A 12283-nucleotide genomic window follows, 5' to 3' on the forward strand; every position below is an offset into this window, starting at 1 on the left:
TGGTACTGGGGATGAAACCCAGGGGCATTCTACCTCCGAGCTACACCCCAGCTCTATTTTTTATTTTTTATTTTGAAAGAGGGTTTCACAGAGTTGCAAAGGGCCTAAGTAGTAGTTGAGGCTGTCCACAAATCATGATCCCCCTATCTCAGCCTCCCAGATGCTGGGACTATAAGCATGAGCCCCACAACTGGCCTGTACCTCCCTTTGAAATATACAGCGTTGAGGATTTCTGGAATGGCCTAATAATGCAGAAATACTTGGGGGGCTTAGATATGAGGTCACAGGTTCAAGGCCAGCCTCAGCAACTTAGTGAGACTTTGTTAAAAAAAATAAGAAAGAAAATAGGGCTAGGGGTGTAACTCAGAAGTGGAATACCCCAGGTTCAATCCCCAGTACAAAAAAATAAATTTTTTTAACTAACTAACTAACTAACTAACTAACTAAGCTGGGCATTTTGGTGCATGCTTGTAATCCCAGTACTTGGGAGGCTGAGACAGGAGGATCATAGGTTCAAAGTCAGCCTCAGCTACTTAGTGAGATTCTATTTCAAAATAAAGAATAAAAAATAGAGCTAGGGGTATAGCTCAGAGGTAGGATGCCCTTGGGTTCAATCCCTAGTACCACAATAAATAAATAAATGAATAAAAGAAACAAAAATAGGGCTGGGATGTAGCTCAGAGGTAGAATGCCCCCTAATTCCATTCCCAGTACTGGGAAAAAAAAAAAAAAGGGAAAAGAAAAAAAATTAATTAAATAAAATAGGGTTTAGGGTTGGGAATGGTTTAGCTTCAGAGGTAGAATGCCCATGGTTTAAATCGCCAGTGCCACATAAAGTAAAATAAAATAATCAAAAAGAGCTGAAAGTACAGCTTGGAAGTAGGAAGCCTTCGGCTTCCAATCTCAGTATCATGTACAGGGAAAGGAAGGGAGTAGGGAGGAGCCAGGGGGAATCTTACCAAGTACTGTGTGCATGTATTTCCCTATCAATCTGAAGTACAGAATAGGAGACTATAATGCACCAATAAAAGTGCATATAAAATAATAAAGAAAATGTAAAGTTGCAAAACAAGTCTCTGGATCCAGTAGAATTAAGTACATATTTATTTTATAACATAGAAGATATCCTGCTAAGAGTTACAAGTACATAAGAGTAAGCAGAACATGAAGGTTTCCCAGATGCAGCAGATAGAAGCACTTAATTATAATTTTTGAGAAGAATCAACTTGGTACCTTTCATGGCTTCTTCAAAAGAGCAAGGTCTTGCAGGACTAGTTATTTCCTTCTTCACATTTACATTCAAAGCACCAGCTGCTGCTATTAAAAAAAAAAGTTCATGTATTTATTTAAATTTATTCATCCTAACAAAACATGTATCTTAAAATTCTTCAGTTGAAATATTTTCCACAGAATATCACTAACTCATTAGCACAAATTTTCATTGAAATAAATGACAGCCAGAAGTCTATCCTGTAGAACTCACTAATCTCCAAGCTGGTAGAGCATATACTAGCCTATCAAAAAAAACTAGCAAAACTAAAGTGATTTTCGAGGAAACTTCTTATACCATTATACACATTACCAATACCACAGGAAAATACTGGCCTCAGAACATATGACATTTAAGACATACTAAATATGTAAGATCCCTAGCAAGAAAATAAATTTGCTACATAAGTTGTTAAGTACTAATTGAAAAACATTGTAGTCAATGTTTCAGCTACATCAAAATAACTGATGAACATACCAAATCTATAATACTATGATACTTTTATGTGTGTGGTGCTGGGGATTGAACTCAGGGGCATTCTACTTCTGAGCCGCAACACCAGCCTTATTTATTTTGAAACAGGGTCTCATCAAGTTGCCGAGGCTGACCACAAACCTGTGACCATCCTGTTGTAGCCTCCCAAGTACTGGGATTGTAGGCATGTGCCACCACACTCAGCTCTGAGTTTATTTGTAATGTATTATCCTTTTTTCTACTCTTTGGTATTAGCGATTGAATCCAGGGGCAATTTACCTCTGTACTAGACTCTCCAGTCATATATTTGAGTATGTGGCACTGGGGATTGAAACCAAGAGCATTGTACCTCTGAGCTACATCAACCCTTTTTTTTTTTTTTTTTTGATACAGGGTCTTGCTAGGTTGATAAAGAGTCTCAGTACTTGCTGAGGTTGTCCTCAAACCTGTGATCCTCCTGTCTCAGCCTCCCAAGTACTGGGATTACAGGCAGGCACCACTACACCCAACTTTTATTTGTTATTTTGTAACAGAGTCTCACTAAATTACTGAGACTGGCCTCTAACCTGTGATCTTCCTGTATCAGGCTCCCAACTACTAGGATTATAGGCATGTACCACCATGCGCAGCTAATGTATTATTCTTGACGTGACAATGTCAATTTTTATTTATTTATTTTGGTGGTACTGGGGATGAAACCCAGGAGCTTTTCTACCTCCGGGCTATACTCCCAGACCTATTTAATACTTTTTTGGAAACAAGGTCTCACTAAGTTGTTGAGGGCCTCATTAAGTAGCTGAGGCTGGCTTCGAACCTGTGCAATCCTCCTGTCTCAGCCTCCCAAGTGCTGGGATTACAAGCGTGCGCCACCATGCCCAGCTCAACAATGTCAAATAATGATTATATAAAAATCAATAAAGAGAGCCAGGTGTGGTGGCACATGCCTATAATCCCAGTACTTGGGAGGCTGAGACAGGAGGATCACAAGTTTGAGACCAGCCTCAGCAACTTAGTGAGACCCTGTTTCAATATAAAAAATAAAAAGGTATGGGGGTATAGCCCAGAGATAGAACACTCCTAGGTTCAATCATCAGTATAAAATTAAATAAATAGAGGGCGTGGTGGCACAAAAAAAGTAAATAAATATTAAAAAGTAATAGATGAAGCTTGGCATGGTGGATACATGCTTGTTATCCCAGTACTTGGGAGGCTAATACAAGAGGATTATAGGGTTGTGGCCAGCCTTAGCAACTTAGTGAGACCCTGTTTCTAAATTTAAAAATAAAATAAAATAAAATAGGGTACTGGCTATAGCTCAGAAGTAGAATGCCCTTGGATTCTATCCCTAGTAATAACACACACACACACACACACACACACACACACACACACCCATATACATCTGCAAAAATGAAGTTAACTAACATATTGTAATATGTTACATAAGAGGCCCAACAAATTATTTATAAGAAATTGAGCCAAAGCCAGGCATGGTGGTGCACGCTTGTAATCCCAGCACTTGGGAGGCTGAGACAGAAAGACTGCAGTTCACAGACAGCCTTAGCTACTTAGTGAGGCCTTCTGCAACTTAGTGAGACCTGTTTCAAAATAAAAAATAAGCTGGGCGTGGTGACGCACGCTTGTAATCCCAGTACTTGGGAGGCTGAGACAGGAGGATCTTGCAGGTTTGAACTCAGCCTCAGCTACTGAGTGAGGTTCTCAGCAACTTAGTGAGACCCTGTTTCCAAATAAAACACAAAATAGGTCTGGGAGTATAGCTCGAAGGTAGAAAGCCCCTGGGTTTCACAACAAAAATAAATAAATAAATAATTTAAAAAATAGGTTGGGAGTGTGCTTGGAGGTAAAATGCCCTTGGATTCCATCCCCAGTAGTGTCAAAATGAAAAAAGAAAAAAAGAAAAAGAGAAGAAAAAAACTGAGCCAGGCATGGTGGCACATGCTTGTTATCCCAGTACTTGAGAAACTGAGACAGGAGGACTGCAGGTCCACCCTCAGTACCAAGGACAGCCTCGGCAACCTAGTAAGGCTCTCAGCAACTTAGCAAGACCCTGCTTACAAATAAAAAATAAAATAAGGCTGGTGGTATAGCGTGGAGATAGAAAGCCCCTGGGTTCTACCACCAGTACCACATATACATGCAGAAAAAGAAAATGAAAGCTAGGCATGGTGGTACATGCTTATAATCCCAGGCTGAGTCAGGAGAATTGCAGGTCTGTAGCCAGCCTCAGAAATTTAGTGAGGCCCTGTTTGAAACTCAAAAATAAAGTAGGTCTGGAGGAAGCTGGGCGTGGTGGCGCACGCTTGTAACCCCCGCGCTTGGGAGGCTGAGACAGGAGGATTGCGCAGGTTTGAAGCCAGCCTCAGCTACTTAGTGAAGCTCTCAGCAACTTAGTGAGACCCTGTTTCCAAATAAAGTATAAAAATAGGTCTGGGAGTATAGCCCGGAGGTAGAAAAGCCTCTGGGTTCCACACCCAGTACCACATTAAAAAAAAAAAAAAAAAAAAAGTAGGTCTGGAGGTACAGCTCAGAGGTAGAATGCCTATTCAATCCTTAGCACCAAAATACAAATTGGGGAGGGGGGGGGTGTTTGGAGATAAAACTCACTGGTAGAGCATCCCTGGGTCTGATCCCCCATACTGAATACACACACAAAAGGCAGCAAAATAAATGCTATGAACAAGTATTATATCCCCATTTCTTATAGGAATCACAAGCATGTGCCACCATGCCCAGCCCAGGATAGAAAAAAAATTTAAAGCTATTCCTTGATATACAACCCCCTTATCCTCCCATATAACTGATGCCTGAGTACATCAAGAAAAATTCTTAACCTGGTGTGGTGGTGCACACTTGTAATCATCGTGCTTGGGAGGCGGAGACAGGAGGATCTTGCAGGTTCAAAGCCAGACTCGCTGGCTTAAGAGACCCTGTTTCCAAATAAAAATATAAGCCGGGCGTGGTGGCACACGCTTGTAATCCCAGCATTTGGGAGGCTGAGACCGGAGGATCGCGGTTCACGGACAGCCTCGGCTACTTAGTGAGGTCCACTGCAACTCAGTGGGACCCGGTTTCAAAATAAAGAATAAAAAATAGGGCAGGGGGTGTGGCTCGGAGGTTGAATGGCCCTGGCTTCCATCCCCAGACCTGCTAAACAAAACAAAAAAACAAACAAGCATAAAAAAAACAAATAAATATATAAAAAATAGGTGTCCAGGAGTGTAGCCCAGAGGTAGAAAAGTTTCCAGGAACCCCAGTACCAAAACAAACAAACAAACAAACAAAAATAAAGAATAGAAAAATAGGGCTGAGGGTGTAGCTCAGAGGTAGAATGTCTCTTGGTTCCATCCCCAGTACCACCAAAAAATAAATAAATAAATAAATAAAATAAAATAAATAAAATAAAATAAAATAGAAGTAAAGCCGGGCATGGTGGTGCACACTTGTAATCCCCGCGCTTGGGAGGCAGAGACAGAAGGATCGCGCAGGTTCGAAGCCAGCCACGCGCGCTGGCTTAGGAGACCCTGTTTCCAAATTTAAAAAATGTAAAAATAGGTCTGGAAGTGTAGCCCGGAGGTAGAAGGGCTTCCAGGAACCCCAGTACCACACACACACAAAAAAGTAAAAATAAAAAAGAAATATATTCTTATGTATTAAGTATGTTATCCTTTCCCCACATTTGCTCATTCTTCTACAAAATATTGTGTATCAGTATTTAGTAATTAGCAGTTATAAAAGTGCTATAAGTACCATTATTTATTTATTTTTCTATTTTAGAGGCCTGAGAAAAAAAGCCACCAATTATTTAGTATCTGAATATAATCTTCGTTTTTCTATTTTTGTCAAAGTTATATTATTTCTAAATTTTGCCTTTTTAGCCCAAAGACTTTGTGACTTTTTATCCTGAGACAAATAACAGAGGAAATTTCATTAGTGCCATATACTGTAGCATTACCTTGTATACAAAACAGTGGGAAAAAAACAATATTGCAAAATTCAGACATGACTGGAAAAACAAAAAAACAAAAAAACAGAGCCAGAAACAGTAACACATGCTTGTAATCCCTGTATTCGGAAGGCCGAGACAGGACGCTCACAGGTTTGTGGCCAGCCTCAGCAACTTAGTGAGACCCTGTTTAAAAACAAAACGAATAAAATAGGGCTGGGGGTATAGCACAGAGGTAGAATGTTCCTTGGTTCCATCCCCAGTACCACATTAAAAAAAAGAGAGAGAGAGAGAGAGAGAAAACAAAAACAGAATTAAATGAATTGAAAAAAATTACCAAGAAATTGTAACTCTATCCTAGCTTTGTTTCTCTTATTTTTATTTTTTTGAGAACAAAAATGAAACAGTACTTGGAAGGTTGAAATAGGAGAATCACTCCACCTGCTTTAGCCTCTCACATAACTGGGACTACAGGCATGTGCTGCCACACCCGGATTCACCGCCCTCACTTTTGTATGCCAGGGCTTTCTTTCCCTGAGTCTACTCTACTCTACTCCTCTCCTCTTTCTCTTCTCCTTCTCCTCCTCCTCCTCCTCCTCCTCCTCCTCCTCCTCCTCCTCCTCCTCCTCCTCCTTCTCCCTCTCTCCTCTCTTCTTCTCCTCCTCCCTCCCTCCCTCCCTCCTACCCCCCTCCCTCCCTCCCTCCCTCCCTCTCTCTCTGTGGTACTAGGGATGGAACCCAGGGGAATTTTATTTCCAAGCTTTACCCCCAGCCCTATTTTTTATTCTTTGAGACAAGGTCTCACTAAATTGCAGAGGGCCTCAATAAGTAGTTGAGGCTGGCCATAAACCTGCTATCCTCCAGTCTCAGCGTCCCAAGTGCTGGGATTACAAGTGTGCACCACCACGCCCAGATCCTTTCCTTTACCTTCAATCTCACTGAATCCTGAACATATCAGTAAACTACAGATACAGAAGAACTACTAAATCTGAAGCATGCCTGAGACTGGAATGAACTGAAAAAACAAAAACTATGACAGGAGCCAAGCCTAAGGCAATAAAACATACAGAGAGTTTCCATTAAAACCTGTTCTCAAGCCGGGCGTGGTGGTGCACGCTTCTTATCCCCGCACTTGGGAGGCTGAGACAGGAGGATCGCGCAGGTTTGAAGCCAGCGTTGGCTACTTATAGTGAGACCCTGTTTCCAAATAAAATATAAAATAGGTCTGGGAGTATATCCTGGAGGTAGAAAAGCCTCTGGGTTCCACCCCCAGTACCACAAAAAACAAATAAACAAGCCAGAACCTGTTCTCCCTATTGCCAGAAAAGTTTTCTCTTCTCCAGGTAACTAAATTAATGTAGGGAACACTTCATAAGATATTCTTTAATCAGGTATCATCTAAACTTTCAACATTCTGTTGTTCTTGCTGCTCTGATGTCTAAACTATATTATTTTACCTAAAAGCTAAAAATTATAAAATATTTACCAATAGTCTAACACAGTTTTTTTTGTAATACTGGGGATCGAGCCCAGGGGCATTCTACTTCTGCGCTGCAGCCCAGCCCTATTTTAAAAAATGTTTAGTTTGAAACAGGGGTCTCACTAGGTTGATGAGTCTCACTACATGCTGAGGCTGTCCTCAACCTGCAATCTGCCTATCTCAGCCTCCCAAGTACTGGGATTACAAGTGTGCGCCAACATGCGTGGCTAGTCTCTGACACTTTCATTTTTTATCACTCCAAGCCTATCCCTCACCACCTCTCTCAAAACCCGCCCTGGGTTGCGGGAGGTACCTCAGTGGTAGAGCACATGCTTAGTACACCCAAGGCCTTGGATTCAATCCTAAGTGTGGCCAAAAAAAAAAAAAAAAAAAAAAAAAAAGGCAGCACTGCCTGCTGTCTGCACTTAAGAGGTACTCAGAGAATGGCTATCTCTACTAGTGACCTGCAGGGAAGCTCTGGAGAGTTCAAGGTCATGCTTCCACTTAGCATGAGAGCACTGGTGGGAATGATTCTGCTAACATAGGAGTAAAGTGCTATCTGATGGCTGCTTTTTAGGAAATAATACCATCTCCGAGATAAATTAATACTAGTTAATCTTAGTAATATTTCTTTTTGGTTGGCTGGTACTCTTCATACCTTTCTAAACAACTAGAATTATTCATTTTAGTTCAGAACTGTGTATTTTGACGTACCTGGGTCCGGAGTGTAAGTGAATGGCTGAACATCATGGGATCTTCCAGCATTGGTTACCACATATATCCCCACTGATACAGGCAAAGTTATGTGTTGGTCATGGTAAGGGGGAACCTTCACAATAAGATGGTTCTAATTTAAAGAAAAATGCAAGAGTCAGAAAAGAAGCAATATTTAAGTTAAAAAATAACTAAGTATGTTTCCTGCTTCCTGTAAAGTTGTAAAAGTCAAATTAGGGGAAAAATGAGAGAGAGAGAGAGAGAGAGAGAGAGAGAGAGAGACAGACAGACAGACAGACAGACAGACTGTGGTATGGTGTGGTGTGTGTGTGTGTGTTTTGCTGTTGTACTGGGGATTGAATCCACGGGCATTTTTGCCTCTGAGCTACACTCCCAGCCCTTTTTCTTGTTTTGAAACAGAGTCTCACTAAATTGCTGAGTCTTGCTAAATTTTGAGGCTGGCCTTGAACCTGAGACCCTCCTGCTCAGGATCCCAAGTACTGGGATTACAAGCATGCACCAACCATGTCCAGCTCCAAGCCATTAATCTTAAATTTTTTTTTAAGGTAAAATCCAAAAGTTTTCGGTGTCTTACTAGGTTCCTGCTTTGTCAGTTTTGTATCATTTCCACCCTCCCCTTGGCTTAACTACACTCTAGCCACAATGACCTCAGACCAGTTAGATTGGCAATCATCAAAACTGCAAACAAAGCCAGGTGTGGTGGCGCACGCTTGCAATCCCAGCATTCAGGAGGCTGAGACCAGAGGATCATGCTTCGCAGACAGCCTCAGCTACTTAGTGAGGCCCTTTGCAACTAAGTGAGACCCTGTTTCAAAAATCAAAGACTAAAAAATCAGGCTGGGGGTGTAGCTTGGAAATACAATCCCCTGGGTTCCATCCTCAGTACTGCGGGGGGAAAAAAAAAAAAAGAAAAAAGAATGCAAACAATAGTGTGGAGAAACAGAAACGCTTACACTGTTGGTGGGATTATAAATTAGTACAAACACTTTGGAGATCAATATGGAGGTTCTACCAAGTGTGGTGGTGCGTGCTGTAATCCCAGCATTCTGGAGGCTGAGACAGAAGGATAGAGGTTTGTGGTCAGCCTCAGTTGCTTAGTAAGGTCCTTTGCAACTCATACTGGAGATGGAACTCAGGGGCAATCTACTTCTGAGCTACATACACGCCAGCCCGATTTTTTATTCTTGATTTTGAAACAGGGTCTCATTGAGTTGCAAAGGTACTCACTAAGCCACTGAAGCTGTCTGAAAACTCAGCCTCCCAAATACTGGGATTACAAGCTTGCGCCACACCTGGCTCACAAAAAAGAAAAAAATTAAATTAAAAAGAAGAGGTGCCTCAGAAGACTAACAACAGAATCACCTTATAACCCAGCCATACTACTCCTTGGTATCTTTCCAAAGGAACTGAAGTTAGAATACCATAGTGATACATGATTACTTGTGTTTATAGTACCATGATTTACAACAGCTAAATTATGGAACTAGTCTATGTGTTGTTCATCAACAGACAAATGGATAATGGAAATGTGGTATATACACACATGGAATTTTACTCAGCCATAAAGATCAAAATTATGTCATTTGTAGGAAAATAAATGGAACTAGAAAATATTATGCTTAATGGTATCAGCCAGTCTTAGAAAGTCAAGGGTCTTATGCTTTTGGTAGTATATAGAAGCTAGAACAAAAATAAAAAGCAAAAGAGACTTCAGTCAAATGAGGAGAGAAACCAATAGAATAGATAAAGGGGACTGAAAAGATGAAGGGGCCTGGAGAAGGAATATGGGAAGGGAAAAAACGAGGACTGAGGAAGGGCACAGTTTGGGGTCCATCTAGGGACGCATAACCAATCTCATTCACATATATGGAGAAAGGAAGAGGGAGGGAGGCAGATATAGGGAGGGAACTACACCAAGTGCTGTGTGCTTACTATGATGTATAACCACATTGTAGCAATAAAAGTATAAAAATTTTCATGTTGTGGCGCAGGCTTGTAATCCCAGCATTCGGGAGGCTGAGACCGGAGGATCAAGGTTCACGGACAGCCTCAGCTACTTACTGAGACCTCTGCAACTCAGTGAAACCCGGTTTCAAAATAAAGAATAAAAAACAGGGCAGGGGGTGTAGCTCGGAGGTCGAATATCCCTGGGTTCCATCCCCAGACCCGCAAAAAAAAAAAAAAAAAAAAAAAAAATAGAACAAAATTGAATTGCTTATAAAAAGATTAAGACTATACCTGATGAAACAATTCCATGTCAATCTCAGCTTCAGATTTCCAAGAGTTTTCATCTGGTTGAAAAAACAAAAAGAGCGATTAAGTTTTTGAACAAGTTTTTCTACTCTATAGACAACTGTGTCTCTACAACAAAGTAAACATGCAACAGTATCTGTACCACTAATCTGCCTACTTACCAGAAACATTTTCTTGGAAAATAACTTTAGTTCCTTTCAGAAAGTTCTTGCCAATTAAAAACACTTCTTCCTCCCCTTTCACTGAACAGCTATGCAAGCTTTTCTTTAAGATCTCTGGCACTCCTGCTGGTTGAGCTGTGGGCACAGGAAAACATTTCATGAGAAGAACCACCAACATTTGTATCTTACCTAAAATCAACAGTGCAATTAAGTATCCAATTCTATAAATTGTCTTTGACCTTGTTGACCTTGGATTTAACTTTCTTTAGCTTTGTTTTTGGTGGTGATGGTACTGGGGATTAACCTAGGAGCATTCATCTCTGAGCTGCAACTCCACCTTATTTTACCTTTTATTTGCAAATAGGGTCTCCTCTAAGTTGCTCAGTCTCACCATGGTGCTGAGGCTATTACAGGCATGCACCACCATGCTTGGCTTGGGTCATGTTTTTGTTCTCTGTTTTAAAAACTTAAAGATAGCAGGGCGTGGTGGCACACGCTTGTAATCCCAGCATTTGGGAGGCTGAGACCAGAGGATCGCGGTTCAAGGACAGCCTCAGCTACTTAGTGAGGCCCTCTGAAACTCAGTGAGACACTGTTTCAAAATAAAGAATAAAAGATTGGGCAGGGGGTATAGCTCAGAGGTCAAATACCTCTGGGTTCGATCCCCAGACCTGCCCCCCCCAAAAAAAAACACTTAAAGATAAGCTTCTCCCACAATATCAAGCCTTTAAATTTCAAATATACATTACATTGTAAGATCTCTGAAGCAAGCAATGAGGGGTAAATGGGTGATTCTGAGGTTTTTTTTTTTTTTTTTTTTTTTTTTTGGTGGTACTGGGGTTCCTGGAAACCTTTCTACCTCTGGGCTACACTCTATTTTATGGGTTGTTGTTTTTTTTTTCCCAGGTCTGAGGATGGAACCCAGGGGCATTTGACCTCTGAGCTACAGCACCGTGATCCTCCAGGTCTCAGCCTCCCGAATGCTGGGATTATAAGCGTGCACCACCACGCCTGGCTCCTATTTTATGTTTTTTTTTTCTTTCTTTTTTTTTTTTTTTTTGGTGATACTGGGGTTCCTGGAAGCCCTTCTACCTCCAGGCCACACTCCCAGACCTATGTTTTAATTTTTGGAAACAGGGTCTCTTAAGCCAGCGCGGCGAACCAGCGTGATCCTCCTGTCTCCGCCTCCCAAGAGCGATGATTACAAGCGTATGCCACCATGCCCGGCTTGAGAATATTTTTATAGATCTAAACACAGGATCCAAGAGACCCTACACCAAAAGAATATCTACAAATATATTGAATCCACTTTGGAACAATTCATTCTATCAGGTGGTTTCCCTGAACTAGGAAACCCTGAGGTTAAAAACTAAGATGGGCTAGACATGATGGTGAACAACTGTAATCCCCATGTGAGGCTGAGACAGGAGGATTACAGGTTTGAGGAGAGCCTCAGTTACTTAGTGGGACACTTCGTAATTTAGCCAAACCCTGATTCAAAGTAAAAAAATTAAAAAGGCTGGGCATATAGCTAGGAGGTAGAATGTCCCTGGGTTCAATCCGCAGTTCCACAAAAAAAAAAAAAGAAAAAAGAAAGAAAGAAAGAAAGAAAGGAAGAAAGAAAGAAAGAAAGAAAGAAAGAAAGAAAGAAAGAAAGAAAGAAGAAAGAAAACTATGCCTGGAATTTTAACAAAGGGATAGTTATATTGATATCCTTGATGATATTATCCTTTTCCCAAAGTTATGGGACAGATTGAAAAAAAAGGAAGCAGAAATTGTTAAATTCAGTCATATTTTGGGGGGAGGGTACTGGGGATTGAACTCAGGCATATTACCTCCAAGCTATACCCCCAGGCACAATTTTATTTCTTATTGGGAAACAGGGTCTCACTAGATTGCTCAAAGCCTCACTAAATTGCCAAGGCTGGCTGTGAACCTGCAATCCT

General features: G+C 41.1%; 1 protein-coding gene across 2 annotated transcripts in view; it reads right to left on the reverse strand.

Annotated features, from left to right (window-relative positions):
* The window catches only part of NFAT5 (nuclear factor of activated T cells 5), a gene marked incomplete at its 5' end in the record, with an annotated part of 97120 nt that overhangs the window by 8183 nt on the left and 76654 nt on the right, over positions 1 to 12283 (reverse strand). For both annotated transcript variants that reach the window (XM_080702055.1, XM_080702054.1), the window contains 4 exons: positions 1234 to 1317; positions 7903 to 8035; positions 10162 to 10214; positions 10338 to 10472. In XM_080702055.1, the coding sequence (XP_080558181.1) occupies positions 1234 to 1317; positions 7903 to 8035; positions 10162 to 10214; positions 10338 to 10472 (405 nt within the window). The remainder of the gene's footprint in view (positions 1 to 1233; positions 1318 to 7902; positions 8036 to 10161; positions 10215 to 10337; positions 10473 to 12283) is intronic.

The sequence above is a fragment of the Muscardinus avellanarius genome (assembly GCF_963383645.1).
Source record: "Muscardinus avellanarius genome assembly, chromosome: 10".
In the NCBI taxonomy this organism is placed as follows: domain Eukaryota; kingdom Metazoa; phylum Chordata; class Mammalia; order Rodentia; family Gliridae; genus Muscardinus; species Muscardinus avellanarius.